General features: G+C 36.2%; 1 protein-coding gene across 3 annotated transcripts in view; it reads right to left on the bottom strand.

The window, feature by feature from the left end:
• Positions 1 to 332: 332 nt before the first annotated feature.
• The window catches only part of ASB3 (ankyrin repeat and SOCS box containing 3), a 93,193-nt gene continuing 68,358 nt past the window's right edge, over positions 333 to 25,167 (bottom strand). For all 3 annotated transcript variants that reach the window (XM_059943353.1, XM_059943354.1, XM_059943352.1), the window contains 3 exons: positions 21,243 to 21,500; positions 16,265 to 16,398; positions 333 to 2,083 (listed from right to left, as the gene is read on the bottom strand). In XM_059943353.1, coding sequence (XP_059799336.1) covers positions 1,878 to 2,083; positions 16,265 to 16,398; positions 21,243 to 21,500 — 598 coding nt within the window. In that variant the 3' untranslated portion in view covers positions 333 to 1,877. The remainder of the gene's footprint in view (positions 2,084 to 16,264; positions 16,399 to 21,242; positions 21,501 to 25,167) is intronic.

Raw genomic sequence — 25,167 nt, 5'->3', positions numbered from 1 at the left:
TACTGTATGGAGTTCTTCCTCAGGTTCACTGTGACCTTAAGAGTATTAAAGCACCATGGTGCATGTAGGTCAGAGCTTAAAGTTCACACTAACTGGATGTATCATTTTGATCAGAAGCTGTGACTATAATTCACCTACCTTTAGGTACTTTTAGATTAGACTTCTCACTGAGTCCTTGTTATTAGTCATAAAAATCATAAATGTTGTATTATAAAATAGTCTAAAAGAAAGATGCATTTATACAGTATGTAAAATCATTTATGTTTTAAATACTAAGGGTTTTTAATATATCTGAAATATTTTGAGATTTTTAAGAATAAAAGCTCACTAAGTTATGAGTAGTTGAATTTATTACATATTTGAACATGAACAAAAACACATGAAAAGATTCACCCTCAAATGTAAACATTCTATGTACATTGGACCCTAACAAAAAACTGGTTTTGTTAAAATCAGAGACTTAGGGTTTGGAAAAATACAGACATTTTAAAAATATTACATAGTACATACTTTTTTAGAATTTAGTAACTATCAGAATTTCCACCTGTTTTTCCATATCCACCCTTATCTCTGCCTGTATAACTACAGTCAAACTCTATCCCCACCCCACAGGCAGCAACTACAGCTCTAATCTGTGCTGAATTTAGTCATCCCCCTGGACCTTAATGTCTCCATCATTTGGTAAGCCATCATCACTGCTTTTACCAAATAGCAAAAGCCTATCAGAGATGAATCTGGCTAACCTACTCCCATCTATTTTAAGTCACAGGATCCCAATAGGACAGAATACTTGCCCTCCTTTGGACCCCATCTCTAGTTGTCTATCACAACATTAACGCATTTATAACCTTTCTCTCAAGACTATTGCCCACAGCCTCTTACCATAGCTCACCTGATATGGTGTTCAGTCCTCTCTGACTCTAGATTCATATCGAGCAATTGCAAAACCAATGAGGCAGTGTCTCATTAACCTAGGATGTTAAGGTTTAAATTTCATGGACTATTTGATAATGCATCCAGATAGCAAAAAGGAAACACACTATAACATTAATAGAACTAGCAATCATTGCTTCATAGGATCAAAGCTGCCCTCTGATTTGGAGGCTGAATGGAGCTTCAGTTTTATTTGATATTGAGTAACTCAGGAATACATACCTTTCTTTAAAGATGGTACCACAGAAATGTCTCTCCCAGTCTCCTAATTAATACTGTGTAAATGTGGTAAAATGCACATTTATCTCAATACCAACCTAATTTTTTTTTTCAACTGAGCATATCTTTGAGTTTAGGTCTGTTCTTGCCTTTGCAGAAACAGGAATCTTTTTTAGCCAAAGAGAGTATCAAGGAACTGGAAAAAAAAACAACAGCAAAATGATTCATTTTCTATAGTCTTTAAGGAAAGAATTCTCCCCTGAGTTTACCTGTGAAAAGCCAATGAATTTCAACTGAATTAAGAGATGAGAATAGAATATAAGATAGTTCTTTTATAAACATAAGAGAGATTCCACTCCACTGTGTGTACACTTCCAGTGAAGTTTTATGCATTCTCTTCTAAATGCTAGCCCTAGGTAAACACAGAATCATAGGTGGACATAGGCCATGTTTAGCCACAGTTCATTAACAGAATAAAGCAGAAAATGGTTAGGTAATTTACAACATAAAGTGTACTGATGATAAAACTACAATAAAGTAACATTAGTGAGGTTTATACTTTTTTACCAGGAAGCTTAGTTGTAAACATTTGCATTAAACTACTGCCCTCTAAAATCTAACTAACCACACAAACAAAAATCATCTTCTGTGACGATAAAATCGTGAAGAATTTGTACTCCATGGCTCCTTATCTTGGTGGTTTTCAGAGTAAGACATGACCTGTGTTAAGTAGCTTCACTGATTTCTCCATCTTGAATAACTGCCAGTTCTGGAACTTCATTCATCCTCAAAACCTCTGCATAAAGCAAATAATCATGTAGGCTTCTGGGAAGTGGCAACTGACAGATAAAACTGTTAGATCGTAGGTGCTCTGGTTTTAGACTGGACCGAATTTCCAAACGACAAAGGTGGGTCAGGGATGGAACAGAGGCTGGAGAAACAAACAAAAAAAGGAAGATAAAAATGTTTGAACCAGAAAGATATAACAGTACATTAAGGTAAATGCCCTTTTTTTCCCCACGTCTGCGTAGTAGAAGAGAAGTGATATGTTACTTAGACTTACTTTTGAAAAAAGATTACTTGGGCCAGGATGACCAAAATAAACTTTATTTATTTATTCTTTTTTACAGCCTTCACCGGGTTCTTCTTCCTCCGATTTCTGACCACACATTCCAAAGTCAGTACCCAGGGCCATATAAAACTAAATGTTCAAATTCTAAATTTCTGCCAATACCAGTTCAGACTTAAGAAATGGGTGATCTAACTTTAGAAATGATAGAAGCACACAGTAGCAAACGTTACTTCCCTCTTACTCTCACTGCAAATAGTCTCCAGACCTACCACATTCAAGTGAATAAAAATGTAGCTTACATAAGTTTTGCTCTTTTTATCCATGATACAGAATGAAATTTTAAAACTGACAAAAAGAGAAAAGGACCATCTATCAAGTGCCTACTATGCTGTATGCCGATACACATCCTCTTTTTATCTTCATTAACCCTGTGAGGTAGATATTATCATGCTCTCACAGAGATAAGAAAACAGAGGTTTAAAAAGAGGTTTAAAGTAACTTTCCAAAGGTCATACATCTAGTACATGGTAGACCAGGATTCAAACTCAAGTGCATATGACCCCAAAATGTGCATGTGTACGTACACATGCTAAAACCACTGCTGCCAAAAGCTAATAACCAATTAAAGGATAACCCACATACACTTGATTAAGAATCGTAAGATACTGGTTTTGCTTTCCAAGACGAAAAGTGTTAACTAAAGAAGTTAATGTCCATGAAAACTAAGGGCACTAAAAACAGCTAGTGGTTTTATGTGAATCAAATCTAATGCCTTTTATTAGTCCAAGAAATCTTTTGTAAATCCCTGTGAAATGTACCAATGATTAACAGGCCAGGATCAGAGCAGCAGAGACAAGCACTATCAAGAGCCCAGCTGATATAAGACCAGCTGGTCTGACTCCAAGTCTAGGGTTCTTTAAACTGTAATAACCCACAGGGCCTGAGACATGCTAATTCTCTAACATCTTCAACATCTTCCAAACCACTGAAGTTAGTCCATCATCTTACATTTTAGTTTCAGCTTATTGGTTTAAGTTTAGTTTAGTTCATTCAGGGTTTGGGAAACTCCTCAATCCACAGTGTTTCAAAATGCCAAATAAGAAAAGCAACAGAGTTATCTGATTTTGTACATAAAACCTGAGTCGAAGAAGAGTATTTCCTTAAACCATGAGTCACATAGACTTCCCATTATAAACAATAAGACTACAGCATCTACAATATATAGCACATTTACTTTCATTGTTTCCATATTTATATATTGTTTAAATTTTAACCTTTTCTGTAAACTTAAAGGAAGAATCATCATTCTCCCTTCTAAGATGAGAAAACACAGATAAAGGGAGCACTAGAGAGATTAGCAGGAAACCACATGGAAAGCATGCTCAAACTGCAAACCTCCACAGTTTTCCAAAGGAGTAGTAAGCAGGTTCAATTTCAACAAGTAGGTTGCCCATGTTCAACTACTACACATAAGGAAGCCCTCTCACCCACTGAGATCAGGAACAATAATTGGTCCTAATGTCAATGGGTATGCACAAATGTAATAAAAGTTTTAGAAATGAGCATAACTGATTCTTGGTAAGCACAAAACTCAGCTGGTAGGGACAAAAGTATGTTGGCATACTGGAAAGTGGCCTATCAGCTGCAAACCCTGAGCATGCCATAGGTATAGTCAAATGGGACTGACAGAGAAAATGACAAGACTAGATTGTGTGGATCACAGTGAGACTGGTTAAGAGAATTGTTACTCCTGTTCGGTTAGAGTTTAATATGCATCCTGTTAAATTGAAATCTCTTCATTCTGCACATTCTTGTTAATGTAGATACTCACCACACACCCAGAAGGAAGACAAAGGATGGCTGTGTAACCTGGAGGAGAGCTGCTCACTTGGAGCTAAGGAATCCTTAACACTTCTCCAGCTTCACCAGCTTGACAGACTACACTGACTTACAACTCCTCAGGCTGACTGGGGAGTGTTCCTCTGGCTGTCCCACAGCCTCCTGCAGTGCAGACAGGCCTTTCCAAAAGGCCATCTGACTACATCACTGCAGCCCTATCTTTTACAGCTAAATAAACCATTTGTTTGTTTATGCTGACATGTGTGTGGAAGCTTAATCATCTGTGATCAAGCCAAACTGGACCAAAACACATTTGTTATGGAAAGCTTAAGTGACTTGCCTGTGTTGACATCATACAGCAACAGAGCTGATACTAGATCCAAATGATTTGACCCCAAGTCTAGGGTTCTCTAAACTGTGATAAGCCCAAAATAATTCTCTGACAACTTCTAAACCACTGAAACTATCGTTAAGTTTTGGGAGATCTTTCCATTTAATAATAAAAAAGGAAAGGGTATAGCTACTTCAGTTACTGGTTCCAATTTCAACTGCACCATTTTGGTTTTTCTCCTGTGAGCAAAATAAATCGCTGGCCTGATGAACAATTAGAGGTAAGAACTGTATTCATTTGAACTTGAGGGAGTCTTTCACCTATGGACTATTAACACAGACAATAATATACCCGTCAGTGCCATCTTAGTTTAATATGCCAGTGAATACTACGGGAACTGTATAATCATATATGCAATATTTCAAAGCACGCAAAATTCCTATGAAAGTTTTAGTGATGCATAGTATTTCCAGATGTGTTGCCACCAGGCTGAGAGAAGATCAAGTCATGCCTTGAATTTATAATATGGAAAAGTCCAGGGGACTTCCCTGGTGGTGCAGTGGTTAAGAATACGCCTGCCAATGCAGGGGACACAGGTTCGAGCCTAGTCCAGGAAGATCCCACATGTCGTGGAGCAACTAAGCCCATGTGCCACAACTATTGAGCCCGCGCGCCTAGAGCCTGGGCTCTGCAACAAGAGAAGCCACCGCAATGAGAAGCTCACGCACTGCAAAAGAGTAACCCCCGCTCGCCACAGCTAGAGAAAGCCCGCACGTGGCAACGAAGACCCAATACAGCCAAAAATAAATAAATAAAATAAATTAAAAAAATAGATTTAAAGAATCATACATTTAATATATATATGTACAAAATATGGAATAGCCCAGAAGCTGTATGTAAAACATAACTTTCATGAAAACTTGTTAATATCAGATTTTAATTTCTTAAATAAATCTCTCTTTTCCTACATTATGGCACTGATCATAGTCTAGAAAATGATGTCTGAAACCATACTATACTTTTAAGTCACTTTTCTGACCCAATTAGTTTCAAATTAGTAATGTTAAACCCAGTTATCTCTAGATCTGTTAGATAAGCAACTTTTAACTATTCATTTCTATATATATAAAGTCTTTAATTTTGTTAATTTTGTTGTACATACACAGAACAATCAAAATAGAAGCCCACATGTTCTATGGAATTGTACTAAAATCAAAACAATGATCAGACTAAACTCCACAATTCTTAATTCATTATTCTTGTTAATGCCAAGTTTACTATAGCACAGAACTACATGTACATCATACACACCCATTATCTATATTTCCTACAACCATTCATCTCTAGCCTGCCCTCATGCCAATATTCAAATGATGTATCTGCCTAGACTTTATTTCTATGGTTCCTCTGCATGGTTTTCTACATCAAATGTATTTATCTGACTTTTGGGCCATCTACTACCATGTGTATTATCATCATTAATATAATGTCTTTATGGTTCCATCCTTTTGTTCCCAGTCCTTCTTAATTTACTTGTACAGTCTCTCTCTTTCCCACTGACTACAACTAAAAACTTGGACAAAATTAAAAAAGCAACAACCTGAGGACTCTGAAGAACAAATAAGAGACAGATTAGGGCAGGAAATCAAAACTTAAAGAATGACCAGTAGAACAGCAATGAATGGAATGAATGGAAAGAGCACCACCCAGTAATAAGCCTGGAGTTGGAGTTGATGAGCCATTATTAACTAGTTGTGTGACCTGCAGCAAGTCATTTAAATGCTCTGATTTTCAGTTCCTTTTCTATGAAATGGGAATAATACCTCATCTATAAAATGAACATAACTGACACCCCTCTGCATCAAAAGGTTGTTGATAAGGTTCAAGTTAGAACACACTTGCAAAAGCATTTTATAAACTGTAAAATACCATACAAATCCTAGGCACCATCTAATCTAGTGATCTCCAAATTTTTTTTGACTGCATGCCCAATTAGTGAAAAGTCTTGAGTACATAACCCCAATGTATGGATATTTACGTACATATAAATTATATATGTATACTATTAAATTAACATTATCTACACTAAGTACAAATAAAATACATAAAATTAAAAGAATAAGTTAAAATGAAATAAGGTACATATTTAAAATAATTTCATTTATCTATTAACGGTATAAAACCCTTTTTACTTTTGCTAAATATGTTAACAATAATATTTTAACAAAAGCAAGGTGACTGACTAAGCTTCACATTAATTTAATTTGTAGTGACATGGCAAGTCCAAGATTTGGTTCTAGGTCCAATCTACTCATGTAGTTAAAAAAATATCTTACAAAACCCATGTAGATTCAGACGGGAGGAGTACATTGTGGCTTAGCTGAACTAATCAGGATACTAACTTATCCCATCTAGCAATTATGCAAAACTTTTATCAAAATTCAACTGGTAAATTTCTATTTTTTCCTGGTATCCATCAGTTTACAAGCTAATTAGAAAGTTTCATTTTTTCACATTTTTATTAAATGCATTCAAAATCTATGGAAACTGTTTCCAAGTATTTTAAGTGTGTCAATACCAGAGTTTTTCTAGGTGATGCACATTGTTTTTGGCAAGAAAATCACATAACAATAGAAATATTTCCCAGCATCTGTTTTTGAAATCATCTCCCCGTAGCAAAGTTTCCTTCAGAAAGTAGTTTGCTTTCTCACTCAGTTAAAATATCATTTTTACCTTAAATCAACAGAATTTTAGGAAATATGTACTAGGTTTCATACTATTCATAGCTATTTATTACCAAGAAAAAAAAAAGGTTAAGAAAATTGGAACAGTTTTATTTTTGCAAAAGAAAAGTACATAATTCATTGTTAAGTTCAAGGGTTCTTTTTTATATTGTCACAAGATAAAGAGCAAACATCTGGATGTATAAACAATAATCATGGTCACTCCCATCTCATCATAAAGTACTACAAAGACTATATATTTTAAAGGTCATGTTTTTATAAAATTATTCACAACAGTATTACTTCATGCAATTCTGGTTTCAACTCCTTTCCTGTATTAGCCTGACTATTAATGATGCAATAAACTCCTTTCATGTGTGATGTTATCTCCATTTCCTCACATTTACAGAAAAGTAAGCCACTCCATTAGCAGTCAGTCTTACATAGCTTTTCCAAAAAAACATTTTTCTATTAAATAAGTCATTACTGTTGCAAATATATCCTTTCTGGTACATATTTCCTTTAGTGGCTCTCAGAAAAGTAACATTATTTATATTTTCTTACTGAAACAGAATCTTAAAAAAACCCTAAGCTGAGACATGTTATAAATATTATATATCTTCTTCCAACTTAGTATACCATATTTCCTACTTGCAAGGTTATATTTTTATTCTTTTAACTCTTTAGCAATGTTTTCTATGCTCCTTTCAACAATCTTTGCTAATAAGAAATGCATTTTACTTTGTCCCCATATTATTTCAGTCTGTTTTACTGTGGCAGCAGGAACATGCATTTCCCCAATGATATGTAACTTTTTGTCTTTTCACTATTGAATAAGCAAATTTAAAAGGAGCTCTAAGCATCTGTCATTATGTTTAGTATACTTTATAAAAATAATGGACTGAGCAACATATGACTTAAATATTGATGAAAAAATCAAAGGGTTTGTCTTTATGTTCTGGATGCTTAGAGTGTCTTGCTGATTATGATATTTTCATTACCTAATATCTCAAGGCACACTACATACTAACATCAAGGCTCACTGTTAACATTAGTAGAGGTGAACCATATTTTATTTTTTTAAGGTGAACCATATTTTAAATACTTTTCTTGATACTTTTGAACTTCTCATCAGCTCAGATTGGGTGGTCAGCTTTTTTATCATATGACATGACTATCTGATAAGAATAGGAGTGTAGGGCTTCCCCGGTGGTGCAGTGGTTAAGAATCCGCCTGCCAATGCAGGGGACACGAGTTTGAGCCCTAGTCTGGGAAGATCCCACATGCCGTGGAGCAACTAAGCTCATGCGCCACAACTACTGAGCCTGCGCTCTAGAGTACATGAGACACAACTACTGAGCCCACGTGCCACAACTACTGAAGCCCGTGCACCCTACAGCCCATGCTCTGCAACAAGAGAAGCCACGGCAATGAGAAGCCAGCGCACTGCAACGAAGAGTAGCCCCCGCTCACCACAACTAGAGAAAGCCTGCACGCAGCAATGAAGACCCAACGCAGACAAAAATAAATAAATTAAATTAAAAAAAAAAAAAGAATAGGAGTGTAGCTCTATGATTATTTTGTTGGTTCACTTGTATTGGTACCTTTAGTATTATCCACATAACACGTTATTTTCGCAGGAATCTTTTTAAGCCGCTTGACCAGTTTTTGAGAATTGGTTAAGTTAAAACTAGATGATGTAATCACAGGTCCACTGAACAGTCAAACATGAACTACAATTCACTAAGGTACACCACAAGTATGGGTGCCAGGTCACCCACTTTGGGAAGTGCGAACCTAACCCATATAGATGTGTAGGTACAAGGCACTCGGCCATGTGTGCTAAGTGGAAAAAAAAGATGAAAGCTCAATTCGTACAACTACCTCACTATTAGAGAAAAGATAAAGTGAAAGGGAACAATCAATGATAAGCAATTTCATCTTCCTCTCTCCCACCTTTAGGATGCCTCTCTCTGGAGCCTGGAATACTCGAAAATTAAGTAAAATCATCTAGCCTAAGCATTTTCCTGGGGTAATCAAATAAAAGAACGAATCACGGTCTCAGGATCTCTCAGAAAATAAAAATCCATTCTTCATTTCCCTAACTTGTTTAGGGAATTATAACACAGCAGTCTGAGACAATAAGAAAAAATTAAGTTCAATATTATAAAGTAAATTTTAAGTCCCTCCAATACCTCTCCATAAAGTTCTCAGGAACCCCTATATTCTATCATAAACGAATTTGCCTTCATCTAGAACACTGTCCAGAACACTCTCTTCACTTCTTGTCCTCACAGAAGCCTGATCCTCCCCCCAAAATTACTTCCTTGACCAATTTCTAAGATATAATTTTCTCATTCTTCCACACCTTGTCACACTTATACCATGAAGTCTAAGTGGCAATTTCAGCATTCTCATAGTTCTTCTGCACCACCTTCAGACCCATGTTTTTCTGTCTTTAAATTCCAACATACACCACTTACTATCCTTCCAGAGTGTGCTCTCTCTTACTACCACTACGCCTGATCGTTAATATCATTGAGACGTCGGGTCCCAACTCCTCCTGCCGTCTAGTTTATCAGGTCGCTTTCCTTTCTCATTTCTTATTTGCCGTTCATGGGCCCATCACTGATGCTATTTTATTTTATCATCCTCAATTCTTCTGTACCTGCTCTGACAACCCCCAGATCAATCTAACCATTTTCCTTCTTTCCAATACAGAGAAAGTAAAGCAATGCTAGGGAAAAAATTACCATATAACCATATGAATGAACTATACCACTTCCAACCTCCACTTAGGCCTTCAGTGTTGCTCAGCAAATCTTTCACCGGTTCCCAGTTTGCCACAACAAGCATTCTAAATCAAGTCTCTGCTACCAAACTCTCACTTCAGTTTCCTTTTTAGCAAGATTTTACCTCCTACTCCTAAGTAAAAATAGGAGATCTTCTAGGCTCTCTTTCTCTGAGTTTCTAATACTCAAACTATAAACTTATCTACATCCACCCCACCCTCATCTCTCTTATTCTCAAAGGAAGGGGCCTATTTGAGGCTAATCCTCCCTCTGGCTTATCTGAAATCTTATTATATAAACTATTGCTTTTATCTCCATATCTTTAATCTTTTCCTTAAACAAACTGAGACCCTTTAATCTATAAAACATGTTCAAGCCTCTCTCACCTTAAAAAGAAAAAGAAAATTCTGCCATGACCCTGCATCATTCCTTTTTAGCCATTGCACTAGAGGTTTATTTTTCACTCACAGATTCTAAATCAGTATCTGATACATAGTTGACATGTAATTAAAGAACCCACTTACTAAGGAATTAATGAATATAAACAGCTAGATTTGTAAATGCCCACCTACAGAAATATTTACATGATAGATTCTCTTCACTAAAGACTTCTGCTTATGGTCCACATTTGGAACTAACTAAAATTACAGATGACTGTTTAAAAGTTCTCAAATGAACAAGCTATCAAAAACTAAAGCTTCTGTCCTAACTGCCTTTCCACCCTAAAATAAATACTTGGGATATGGAAAATAATTTTCTTTTAATGAGGATATAGCTGTCCCAGGGGTCTGCCAGCACACATATCTAATGTACATATATGGGAAGAGTAAAATGGGCTTTCAAATAATATTGGTGACCCAATACCTAAGACACTTTAAAAAATTGTTTTAATTGCTCTAGAGCAATACTTTCTCCTCTCTTAGCTTACCAATAGATTGCTGACAAAATCAAAGCAGTTTTACCAGCAAAATGTCCCAGCAAATGTGGATACAACTCATTGGTACCTAGTTTAGTAAGGATTTCCCCACCACATACACACAGACACAAACAAAAAATAAAATCCACCACCTGGATTTATAAGAGGCTGTGTGAAGCTAAAATTATAAAATTATAAATGGGCAGATGGAACCTTACTAAAATTTTAAGTTAACTATAAATTTCTCTTAAAAAAAAAAAAAAAGCTTGGCTCTTAAATCCAGTGATAAGGGCAGCCTGCAGGACATGTTAATCAAGGCATGATTCGCTTAAGCCATAACATGGCTAGTATCTGGGAGGTCAAAGTTTCCTCCTACTCTACAAATAGAAGGTCACATGCTCAATTTTTAAAGATGAAAGGTAATTACTAATGGGGTTCTTTTTTTTTTTTTTTGGCTGCGTTGGGTCTTCGTTGCTGCACGCAGGCATTCTCTAGTTGTGGTGAGCGGGGGCTACTTTGTTGCGGTGCACAGGCTTCTCATTGCGGTGGCTTCTCTTGTTGCAGAGCACAGGACCTAGGCACGCAGGCTTCAGTAGTTGTGGCACACGGGCTCAGTAGTTGTGGCTCACCGGCTCTAGAGCGCAGTCTCAGTAGTTGTGGCGCACAGGCTTAGTTGCTCCGTGGCATGAGGGATCTTCCCAGACCAGGGATCGAACCCATGTCCCCGCATTGGCGGGCAGATTCTTAACCATTGTGCCACCAGGGAGCCCTTTACCTCTGCTTTTAAGATCAACTGTCTCTCTCTCTTCTTTTTTTTTTTAATTAATTAATTAATTAATTAATTAATTATGGCTGTGTTGGGTCTTAGTTTCTGTGCGAGGGCTTTCTCTAGTTGCGGCAAGTGGGGGCCACTCTTCATCGCGGTGTGCGGGCCTCTCACTATCGCCGCCTCTCTTGTTGTGGAGCACAGGCTCCAGACGCACAGGATCAGCAATTGTGGCTCACGGGCCTAGTCGCTCCGCGGCATGTGGGATCTTCCCAGACCAGGGCTCGAACCTGTGTCCCCTGCATTGGCAGGCAGATTCTCAACCACTGCGCCACCAGGGAAGCCCCAGATCAACTGTCTCTTAAAAATATGTTCTCATCGCAATCTGCAACACAAAATAGCTACACTCTGATACTTCTTAGGTAGTCTAATTTTGAACTCACTGCTCACTACTACTTATTAAAAATTGAGTGGAGTGTTACAATATTTAGAGAGAACTGGTCAAAAGTGCACACAGGTCATCCATCCCTCCAGATATTATAAATCTAGCCCTGGTCAAGTCAGAGCAACACAGACCTGAGAACCAGAGCCCACTTAAGAACTACTTTTATTGAATCATACCTTGGTATGACAGCAACAGTCCACATTGAAGATTGGTAACATAAAATTCCAAGAAGCCATGGCTACCAAGATGTTGCCTAGGAAACTGTCCATCACAACATCCAAGAATATCTGTACTTGTGAGCAATGAGTTTGTTTTATCTTACGAACTCTGTAACCTAGTGTCAAGAACTAGAGAGCTCAGTCAGAGCCAAGTTTACAGAGTATCCATTGACAAGTTTCAGATTACCATGATAAGCTTTCCCCGACTCCATATTTTTCTTTTGCTTCCACTTTTCAAAAAAAATGTTTATTTATTTTATTTATTTATTTTTTATTTTTGGCTGTGCCAGGTCTTCGTTGTGGCATGCAGGTTTTTTCTCTCTCTAGTTGTTGCACACGGGCTCCAGAGCACGTGGGCTCTGTAGTTTGTGACACGAGGGCTCTCTAGTTGAGGCGTATGGGCTCAGTAGTTGTGGCACGTGGGCTTAGTTGCCCTGTGACATGTGGGATCTTAGCTCCCCAACCAGGGATCGAACCCACGTCCCCTGCATTGGAAGGAGGATTCTTTACCACTGGACCACCAGGGAAGTCCCTGCTTTCACTTTTAACTTCTGTTTTACTGTTTTGTGATAATCTATATGTATAAACTGTTTTAAATCCTGTTTAGAACAAAGCAGAGGAACACTGAAATGAATAGATCAAGAGAGTTTCAAGGAGCCATTACAGGATCCTTTGTACAATCCAGATCCACATAATTCTCTGGATAGAATTGTTCATATTTGATCATTAAAGGTTCAGGATGTACTAAAGCCAAGTGCTTTTATCCATAAGAACATAATTAATTACCTAGACTTGATCTTGGTCAGTTGGGCAGGGGCTGGCAAATTTTTTGATTAAGAAGTATATTGCTATGTGCAGTTAAACTGATGTTTCTAAGAAGTATATACAGGCACATGATCAAAAAATTGTTAACTGCAACCAGTCAGTCAATTTTACCTGGTATACATTTCCTTTCTAACGCAAAAGAACTTTTGAAGACAAATCTGACTTAATGATTAAAAGATAAGCAGCAAGACTGGTTGTCTTTTTTATTTATAAGCTACCAGGGCAAGTTGCTATTTCCTTAAGGAGGAAAAGGGAGAGGAAAGGAGAATTTTGAGCGAGTATAAGGCATCTCCAAGACTTGAAAAGGGCTTAGGAAAAGAATGGAGAAAATCTTTCCCTTGGGATAGATACTGGTATACCTAAAGGAGCTAGGGAGCTGAAATTACCTAGGGGCTTACAAATAGTGGCAGAGCCACAAGAAGCATCTTTTCCAAAAAATTTAAAGAAATATATTGACAAGGCAGTTTTTAATACCATGATAAGTTACTGGAGAAAGTGAGGTGAAAGCAAGACTGTCATACATGTAGAGAGGTAATCAAAGAATTGTTTTTCTGCACTCACTCCCATTGGTATTAAAACCCTGGCCATGCTTCTGCTTACTAGAAATCCTCAACTCAAAATACAAAAAAGGAGGGGAGAGTATAGATGACTAATACACGGAAATTGAATGTCCTGAAAATTGAAGAAAAAAGGGGAGCTGGGTACATCAAAACAGCCTTGAACTACAGAAAGGAAGAGAATCACAATCCCATTTGAAACTCAGGCAACTGAGTAGATGGGCATATCTTTTCTTTCCAGCCTTACTAAAATCTAGCATTGTAATGGCTCCCATTACCTGCAGAAGAGGAACCACTGAAGAATATTCTGAGAGGAAGAACACAAGTGTTTCCTAAGTAGTTCGCAATAAGAACAGGACTAAAAAGTCTTCCTGGTATAGGAATAAAAGCCTTTGTAACACTGGACAACGCAAGAGTCAAGGTGGATCAGGGTTTCTCAACCTGGGCACTAGTGACATTCGGGCCAGATAATTCTTTGCTGTGGGGGGCTGTCGTGTGCACTGTAGCATATTTAGCAGAACCTCCCTGGCCTCTATCCCCTAGATGGCAATAGCACCCCTACCAATTGTGACAACCAAAATATCCCCTGTGGGGGGCAAAATCACCCCTGTCGAAACCTCCACTATGGATGAAACAAGTAACAAAGAGCTGCCAGGGATAACTCACTTTCTTGGTAAATAGCACTCCCAAACCACCTCACATTCTGAACCAGGAAACAGAAGGAACATCAGGATTTGTAGGAAAAATGATAAATTCAAATTCTGGATATGTCAGAATGTGGGACACCAAGTGGAGATGTCCAAAAGTCAGTTGGATACATGGGACTGGAACCAAGAAAAGAGGCCTTGGCAAGAGAAACAGACCAGAAAAGCATTAGCTACATTAATACCTTTGAAAAAGGCTTTTGTCAGCCAAAATAAAATCCTCTTAAGAGATGATGATTATTACCCTACACAAGCTCTACCTAGTGCCTAATTAAACAAGAAGCCCTTGATGGATTTAGTCTACTGCAGGATAATGCACTCATGCACAGTTCTTACCTTCATCTGGACAAACTTGCCATATGTTAGAGTCTTCAAAGTAAACTCTCACATACCTTTACTAATTGATAGGTTGCAATAATCTTCCCATTTGGCATATGTGCCTTCTTTTTGACTTTTTGTTTCCAAATCCATTGTCCCATATTCTATCAATTAAGAAATAGATACTTCCTCTCTGCCACTGCACATACATAATAAGCACAAGCAGATGCAATTCTCACATGCATGTGAGTTTTCTAACATTATCATTAAAGAAATTCTGCTCTGGAAGGCTCAGAGACTCCAAACAGATTATACTTCTTCTTCAACAAGAAACCTCACTGACAGTTTGAATACACCTCAGTTCAAGAGCATATTTTCCTGAATGTCTTTTTTTGATGGAGAATATTTACTTAAATGTAATCTTCCAAGAAATTAGAAGACATTTCTACATATGTGTAAGTTCACTTGTTAAAAAACTATTCAACATGTTTTATGAAGAGTCACATCTCATGTAAAAATAGCAGTGAAGAAATAATTTTCCTAACTTAAGACATAATCTGGTTAACAAAATAGATTAAAATAAATCTGAATAAGTAAATAGAAACAATGTGCATATATTAAGTTTAGTTTAATCTGGTTTCCTTGTGTAAAATCTTCTACTGTACCCTCTTTATTTATTTTTTTAACTAGCTTAAAAACTTTTTTTTAAAGTGTGGGTAAGCTGATAATTTGTTTTAAAATAGTAATTTAAAGTATCAATCAATTCACAGAATTTCCACCCAGCTCACCTCCATAGTTATATCTTACCAACCCACTGGCATACATTCAGTAAGAAAAGGTAATGATAAAGAATAGTGATACTTCCTTTTAGAGATGATAAATACTATAGAGAACACAAATCAACACACACTCCAAAGAGGAAAATTCATTTAGCATTTTTCTAACCACAAATTAAATATTCACTAACAAGATTTTTAGGACTCAATTTTGTTTGCGTAACCCTTACTAAAAATAAAAGGATATCATTAAAATATCAGTAAACACCTGCTATTCTTTATATGCTCCTTAGGCTAAACTTATAAAACCAGATACGATTTTCGTTGAAGGAAATTACTATGACCTCCCTCACAGTCCCATCCTTTCCCCACATAAAGAAAATGCAGGGGACTTCCCTGGTGGCGCAGTGGTTAAGAATCCGCCTGCCAATGCAGGGGACATGGGTTCGAGCCCTGGTCTGGGAAGGTCCCACATGCTGCAGAGCAACTAAGCCCGTGTGCCACAACTATTGAGCCCGTGTGCCACAACCACTGAAGCCCGAGTGCCTAGAGCCCATGCTCTGCAACAAGAGAAGCCACCACGATGAGAAGCCCACACACTACAGTGAAGAGTAGCCCCTGCTCACCGCAACTAGAGAAAGCCCGTGCGTAGCAAAGAAGACCCAACGCAGCCAAAAATAAATAAATAAATTTTTAAAGAAAGAAAATGTAAATGATGCCCAATTTAATATAAGTTCTCCAATGACTCTTATCACTTAAAATTACAACATAGCTAAGGAAGGAAGAAAAGAAAAGGTAGTGAAGTGTATTTGAAAATTGTGCTTTCTTACCAATATGTTGCTGTAGAGCCCAAGAGGAGTTTGAGGCACGAGCAGAGAGCATCTTTTCAACAGCTGGAGGAAGCCTCCTCCAATTAGTAAACTCCAAAGTGAAGATAAGGATGTCATCGCTGATTGAGTCAATCCTATATTGGCAAGATATTAACACAAAATTAGACACAAAATACACCAAGGTTCACCCTGAAAACAAACACCACATACCTATTCTTACAACATCTTGATGTGGAAGGCAGACAGAGAACTGCAGCATAGAAAATATTCATGAAACTAGAGGCAAGTTCAGTGGATATGAAAGATCAGCTATAGTTGCCACAGGAAACTCAAGTGACTGTGCATGTTGTTGTCCAATGGATGACAAAAGGAGTTTCTACTCTTACAGAGGGTAGGAATTTTCCTTCCCATTCCCCAGCAGCAGTGGTAAGAAAAGACAGATTCAGTATCACTGTCGTTAGTGGATTTGCCATCATTTCCTCCCAAATGGACCATCTTGCCAAATCTAGATTGGTCATCCTTACAGACACATAATTTAACAGTCCTGAAAGGATGAAGCCCAAACACCCAAAGCTGTCCCTAAACTGAGTGTATGAGAGAAATGGCTTGTTTCTGACCAGCTCTTAGAGATGTACTACAACTGTTGTCCTATAAGAACCTTTCCCATTCTATTGTAGATACGGCTCTAAAGGACATACCAGAATAAGTTTTGTCTTTAAGAACTGAAAGAAGTTGTTGAAGACAAGCAGTTCTCCTTCTATTTTTTAAAATAATGTCATATTTCCTACCAACCCACCCAAAAGAGACTTCCCAAATTTTATAAGCACTTGAATCCTAATAGAAAGAGCACTGACCCAAGAAAAAGCTCTGATTTCTAACATCGCCTCTACTACTTACAAACATGTTGCCTAAATTCTTTAAGCCCTAGATCCTGGTCTCTAAAATGAGAATTAACACTTAACCTACCTATTTTAGGGGACTACTCATGAAGATAATGGAGACAATATAGTAAACAGACTATTAAAACTATAAAATGTTATATAAATATTTGATATTACTAGAACTGGTTTGAAATTTTCAGTATTACATTTTCAGTGGGCCTTATAACACTGTACACATGAAATTTAGTCAAAGCTTAAAGAGAACTCTAAATTCTAACAAGATACTTATTTTGTACTCAACTAGATACTCCCCTACCATCACATTGTTTGAATAAAAATAAGATCATTAGGGTCTCTGGTGATTACTTCAAAAACAGAAATTCTTTTCAAGGTCGGTTTTTTGGAGACATTACTGAGCAAGGACAAAAGAAGGGAAAAATAGAAGTAAAGAAACTGAATAATACTCTAAACCTGTCCTCTCAAAGACAACTTATTTCTCGTAATTCAGGGTCAAAGTATCCTTGAAATGACTGATTAGAGAGTATGAAAATTATTTCCTAAAATCTTAATTCTCTAATATGCAAACTTATATAAGGAAGAACTTAAACTGTAGTACAAATGCTTTGGGAAACATTTTACTTCTCAAGAAGCTCTCAGTGAAGTCACGATTTATCAGAAAATACTGAGAATAAATGAAATGATAAAATATATTCAAATGCAAACAACCTCCTTCACTTTCTAGGAACCCCACACCAAAGGTTACTTGGTTCTGGTTGCTAGTTTCTTTTTTAATGGTTTCATTTTTCTACCTTAATGTGCTGTCTCACTGTGACCAAACACAAAGTCATTTTTGTGCAGTTATCTAAACACACACACAAAAATAAATCTGTTTACACAGTTTTAGTTAATATAATGTTGAGTTTATTTTACCAATGCTGATAATGGCACTGAAAATGTATTGTTACTGTACTACATTGACCGTTACATTGTACAAAGCAGTTGTACAATCATAAACCAGTGACAGTTAATCAACTAAATGCACAGATGACATTTACTTTCTATTATTCGTCTATTGCATTGGGGGTGTGAGGGAAACCTAGTCTTGCATTTAAAGCTGAAAAAATATTTCAGCTCTGCAGATTATATTGTGACAGGCAATTATTCAGCCAGATACATCTTTAAAGACTGTTTAAGACAACCAATACCTAGGAAAGACGTTTATAATTTACATGACAAAGATTAAGCAACAGACTTACATGTGATATAAATAAGATACAAGCAAAATCCACTTTAACAACATATTGACATTTTTATGGGATAATTTTTTTATAACAGCTCTTTGAATGTAAATTTGATCAAAGAAAGCAAAACATTCATCACATTCAGCGTAAACACTTGCTTTATTCATTCAATAAAAGATCAGTAAGCAAAAATTTGACCATGTTAAGCATTTTTATTGCTAAAGTGAAATTTTCCATCGTATTTTTTCTAATGAATATAAAGTGACTAAAGTTACTCCTTCAGAGTAAAATGTATGCAATTGGAGTTCTCAATTCAAATAGCTGAAGTTTTATAATTTACTACAAAATAATTTGTAGTTTACTGTTTATTAACTCTTTTCTATCGTAATACATCCAATAAATACAACACAAACCCAGTGGCTTATTACCACAAAAATTCTCAAATGGGCTAGTCACATGGGGGGAAGGGAACCCTGTATCAGAACTAGGGATGGGAGAGTATATTTTACAAAGCCTTTTAGGAGGATAACGCAAATTCCCTTTCCTTCCAGCAGTCTATGTAGTTGCCTGAGGAGGAAAGGAAAAGAAGATACATTTAATTTTTTCCCTGAATAGGTTCTTCCTAATTTAGGAGTAGGAAAGAGCAAAAAAAGTTGGCCCAGATCCCCCTAGGTTAGGCAAGGGATTAAGTACCTAAAATTAAGTGATAAAAACTACCATATCCCTGGGGATACACAGGGCTAAGGCAGCATAGCACAGGGGTTACAAAGACAGACATGAGCCACACTACTGGACAGCCTGAGTCCAAACCTAAGCTCTCGCACTAACTAGCTGTGTGAGCTTGAGCAAGTATGTTAAATACTTTGTGCCTCAATTCCCTCCTCTATAAAATATGCATAATGGTATCTACTATGTTTTATATTAAATGAGTTAATAGTAAAGAACTTAAAATAGTACCTACTGTGTATCAGGCAATATTTTAAGTGTTGGTTAAAGAAATAAATAAACTAGAAACCAGAATGGAGCATGAAGGCTGAAAGTAATGGGCAAGTAATATGGAGTCGAGTTAGTATCTTCAGTAGAAAAACACAAGAAGCACGGCTGAGAAGAAAGTGGGTGCCTTGGGAATAAGCACTAAGTGAAGTGACAGAGGAAAGGGAACACTGTCAGAACTGCCCACAGCTATCTCACATGTTGGTTGGATTTACAGTAGCATTTTGGGGAGTGAATCCTAGAACGGTGAGGGGTAACTGCTGTTAGCTGTCAGGAGCCCAGACACAACAATAAAATTCACTAAGTAAAAAGTTAAGGGTACTTAAATAGCTTTGTTAATAGCTAGATATAGTATTCATTAGTGAGCGTTTCTATCTCAGTACTGAGTGTGTGTATGTGTGTGTGTGCACATGTAAAAGGGGATTTGTTAGGACAAGTAAACATACACAAATAACTTTTAAAAATTAGATTTCTCAATGAATTGTCAATAATTTTTATATCTCATTCAGTTATCTAAAAAATACAATGGATTTTTGTAAAAATTTATTGAAATGGTATAGAGGGAATTGCAACAGTGAGTGATTTGACAGATAACTATGTATTAATCAGCTGTTGGAGACAAAAGTAAATACAATCGGGTACTCAAACCACTGTAAACTATAAACAGAAAGTAAAGTGGAGATCAGAACATGTATCTAAACTTTGCTTTACTTCTATATTCCTCAAACCACCTACCAGAAAGCAGTTTTTCCTCACAAGCCACATATCTGAAACATTCAGTATCAGAAAGGGATGATAGTCCTAAGCATAAAACCTCTGCTTAGTGAAAATTCTTGAATTCTATATTATGGCAGACATAATAAAAAGGTGAGATACTGGGATCCTGCCAAACAAAGATATGTTCTTCACTTACAGATGGAGAAGCCACCAGGCAGAAGATGGAGTCCCAGAAATGCAAACAAAATTTACAAGTAGGAACCACTAGTGCTGCCTGCATGAATACCAAAGAGGACCTCTTTTGAAAAGCAAAATTTAAATAACAAAGTATCAGAGCACTTTTCTGCTGAAATCCAAAATCTCAGTATTTGTCTAAACATAATTTTGGTAAATGGTAATTTTTGAAGCACAAAAATGAAATCTTCTAGACGTTTCATTGAAATTTTATAAAATACATTTAATTTTTATGTTCTTTACATTCCTAGAGACTTTTATTCTATTTCCTCATTTGACTCGAATTATCAGGTCAAAAGAGTTCTCTCACCACTACAATTACCTTCTCGGTCCATCTAGACACATAACTCTTGAAAAGGTTGGTAAAACAGTTTTTATCCTTTTGCCCTAGAAAAATTCTGACTCAACTTTCATATAATCACTCATAGGGGTTGCCCTTCTGAGAAACCACTTGAGGTAAAGAGTTATTTCCTCAGCTACTCCAGAAATCAGTATTTATTGAGGGAGACTAAGTTCAAGTAGACAAGTTGCTATAGGATAGGAGTATTCAATCTAGTTGACTAAGGGATGCTAGAAATCTCCAAAGCAGCTACAACAATTCTGTCACAGACATTTTAAGAGCAGCATGAGGGATGGCCTAAGTAGAAGAAATAACCCTCTCAGGAGGGTTCACTGGCACCCATTCCTTTCTATTCCCTTCCAGCCACCTCTGACCTTTTCCCAGGACTCTATCCTTACACTCAATCTCACTACTAGCAGCCCCCCCAATTCCTTCTCCCCAACCCAGCCATCACAGTCAAAACACACACAATAACAACCTCCTCCCAACACAGGGATCTCAAGAAATTGGGGGAAATGAAAGGTAGTACACTCACTCAAAAAGAGTAAAGTCCACATGGTAGGATTTCTTACCAAGAACTGCAGAGGAGATTCAGTGGGTCAAATCCAGCAAGCAGGAGAGATGGCAACCATTCTTTATATTTTGTCTGTGCTTTAACTGCGTGATTTATAAATTCAGATATGTGGCTCCATGATGTCAATGGGCAACATTTCTTCAAAAAGTAGCGAAATACTGAAAACCTCTCATACTTCAGGCAGTATGCCAAATGAAGTTCATTTAGCTGGGCTCCATATTTCAAAAGAATATTCACAATTCCAAAGAAGTCACAGCTCCACCACAAAAAATAAAAAAAGGAAGGAAGGAAGGGAGGGAGGGAGGGAGGGAGGGAGGAAGGAAAAAGAAGGGAAGGGAAGAGAAGAGAAGTTAGATTTTCACATTAAAAAAAATAATTCTTACAAAGTTAATAGTAGTTACAACTGGAAAATAAGAATAGCAAATGGGATAGTGGATGATTTTTACATGTCTAGTGGATTGAGACTAGGGGACCAGAGGAAAGGGAGGGTTTTACTTTTTAATTTACACCATTCTGCATGGTTTTTAATTTTCAACTATGAACAAGTTGTGTCCTTAGAATTTAAAACATTTATCTTAAATAAGTAAGTTTTAAAATTATCATTGACAAGTAGAAAACTCTTTTCAAATTGTGATTTTTTTGCACAACTAAGTATCCATAATACAAAACACTTGCTAAACAAAGTTAATAAAACAATGTGACGGGTCCCTAAAGACAGATGATTCAGTCTAGGAATCTCCAAGATACCACTTCCTTCAACAATAGCATTAGTCAATTTCCCTCTTACTTTTAAATTTCTAATGGTAAAAAGCAATCATATAGAAAAGCTTTTTTTAATGAAAAAAATTTAACTTACAGCTTTAGATTTTTTAGTCTTCTTTATCAAGTGTTCTACAGAATAAATTGTTATCATTTTACACCTATTGAATTGGTTACTTTAAAAAAGAAAAAATTATCATCGAATACTGCTAAGTTGTGGTTAAAATGATTGAAAATAAGTGTAACCCTTTTATGAGAGAGCTAATTGGCAAAATGCATCAAAAGAGGTTTCATAGCAAAGTTATAAGAGCACAGACTGGAGCCAGAGTACTCAGCCACTTACTAGCTGTGTGACTCTGAGCAAGTTACTTAAACTTTCTGGCACACAGAACTAGTATTTTGTAAGTATTTGTAAAATAAAATGATATGTAAAGTAAAATACCACACAAATTAAAATATAATGAACATAAATCCTGGGAATTTACACAAGAGACAAAATAAAAAAGAAATTATATCCTATTTGCACAAATATATTGACCATAGTATTGTCTATAATTTTTAAAAAACATAAATTACCTAAATGTTTAACAGAGGAGCAGTAAGTGCAAAATATGACATAGTCATCAAAAACTACAATTCTGATGGTTGTGTGACCACATTTTAAAAACTGTTTATGATATAATTTTAACTGTAACAAAGCTCAATAAACATGTATGTTCATTACATAGACAACTGTGAAAGAAAATACGCAAGAATAAAATTAAGTTTCCCTCTGAAACTGGAAATAATGCTATTTTAAATAACTAGAAATAAAAAAGAAATATTTTATTAATCATAGTATTATAGAATCTAAATAATGAAGTCATAAAAATAAAAGAGAAAACAAACATAAAACATTTAAACCATTGTCATGTGAGACCTCCTACTTCTGAGGACTTATGTATAGAACTTGAAATCAAGGTTTTAAAGCAGTTAAAACACTATATACATAAGTAAAATGTCACCTACCCCATATAAATTTTTGTAAATCTATTTCATTTGTTCTCCAATTTGTGCTCTTTTCTTCAGTTAAAAGATTAAACGGTAATTCTCTTTATTATTAATAATATGCATAGCAATTAGAAAAGAAAAATCTATAATTCTAAAATTTCTTTATAAAAATTAATAACTTCGTTGTCTGTCTACCATATATTGCTATTTGTTCCAGGAAACTCCCATCATTCATATCAGTGTTCTTGAAAAGAGTCCTGTATGCATGTATTTTTTCTTCTGGCTGCTTTCAGATACAGGAAAGCTGAAAGAATTTGTTGCCAACAGTCCTGCACTACAAGAAATGCTAAAGGATATATTGATACTTCTGACCGATGGTTCTAAACAGTTATAACCAATTTATTTCAACTACTTCGACCTCATTTAACTAGCTTCTCGTTATTACTACAGTTATTACTTGCTGATTCCACTACAGAACAATCAACACATGACATGGACTGTTGAACACATTCCAGTAAACATGTAGGTAAACAGTGGGAAAAGCTCAAGACATTGCCTCATTACAAATGTGATATATAATTCTCAAGAAGACTGTTAATTTTCAAGGCATGTGTGTTTACATGTACAATTCAGGGACTGGCTGAACTCTTCCCTCAAGCAATTTGAAAACATCAATGGCCTAACCATAGATACTTTAGGTCTTAAAGAGGACGTTTTTCTGCTATAGAATACAAAGGTAAACGGGAGCCCTAAATGCACGCTGTTAGATTAAGTGCTACAGATAGCTAGAGAACCTATTTTCTGTTTAGAATAGAACTACAAAACCAAGAGGCTTTCTTATTCAAGTTTCGAATATAGCACCGAGACATGTGACTCATGCTAAGAAAATTTTAAGGACAAGGCCACAGATAAACCAACCATCCATCTCTAAATGTGAGAGGAACATGTGCACATAATTCCCTATAATAACAAACTTTACTGAGTATTTATTCTGTACCAGAATAAATGGTATGCTAAATGTGTTACACGGAAGATTTGCCTTAATCTTCACAATCACCCTAAAAAGTAAGTTTTATAATCATCTCCACTCTAGATGCAAAAACTGAAGCTTAGTCAAGCTAGTAATTGGTAGAATTGGGATAATAATATCAAACCAAAATCTAACAGTGAATATGATACAGCAAATATGTGAAATATCTCTCCTACATTATAAAAACCAAACACTTCATGAAACAAATTGAGAATTATTTTAAGGCCAGACCTATGTTTCCCAAAGTATGTTCCATGGAACACTAGTCCCTGAAAAACGATCTATGTGAAAAAGGCTCCATAATGAAAATATTTGAGAAACACTTTATAATATACACTAGTCCATAAAAGGACAAATACAGGATGAACTTAAATTTTCAACTTATATGGTCAAGTGTTTTTCTTCAACCTCCAGATACCTTTCAGAAGTACCCTTAGAATTAAAGCAATGGATCCAATAGTTAATCTGAAAACAGCCTAATAAAGAGAGTATAAAATGCCCCAAAAGTCTGTAAACAAGGAACAATAGTGTATTTATTGTAAAGTTCATCTTATGTTCCCAAATTTTCCATTCCCCCTTAGGAATTCATAAAACACAACACCATAAGAAAAATTCTTAGAAGCCCTCCAGGAAAGAAATCTAATTGCCATTGCTTAACCCTGTGTTTCCCAAACTAAATTAACTAAGGAACACTTTTAATCCTGTGTATTATCTATTAACAATGTATAGAATGATTATTCTACAAAACACACTTTGGAAAACCCCACTCTAAATTTCTTCCAATTATCACATTGCCTTGTGTTAGAAAGGACAAGAGCATACTCCTAAAAGGCTTATGAAACTGCCTACTGCTACACTATAAACCCTTTTCCAACAAAACTACCACTTATATGGTGAATAATAAACACAAAATAAACTGGAGGATCATAAAAATTTCTCAGCATGCCCTGAGCTTCTGCAAAGGATATTAAGAAGGTCTCAGATACATGTACAAGCTCCAGAAACTCAAGCAACTTCAGTGCTCTATGATGAGCTTGATTATTATATGTCATTGAGCAAGAAGAGAAGACCCTAAGGCTTAGATAAAACTTTGGTTAAAATGTAAACTACATGGACATATGCATGTGTTTCTCTTAACACTTAA

Source organism: Balaenoptera ricei, chromosome 13 (genome assembly GCF_028023285.1).
Source record: "Balaenoptera ricei isolate mBalRic1 chromosome 13, mBalRic1.hap2, whole genome shotgun sequence".
Classification (NCBI taxonomy): Eukaryota; Metazoa; Chordata; class Mammalia; order Artiodactyla; family Balaenopteridae; genus Balaenoptera; species Balaenoptera ricei.
The sequence above is the reverse complement of the archived record's forward strand: the minus strand, read 5'-3'. Positions and strand labels throughout refer to the sequence as shown.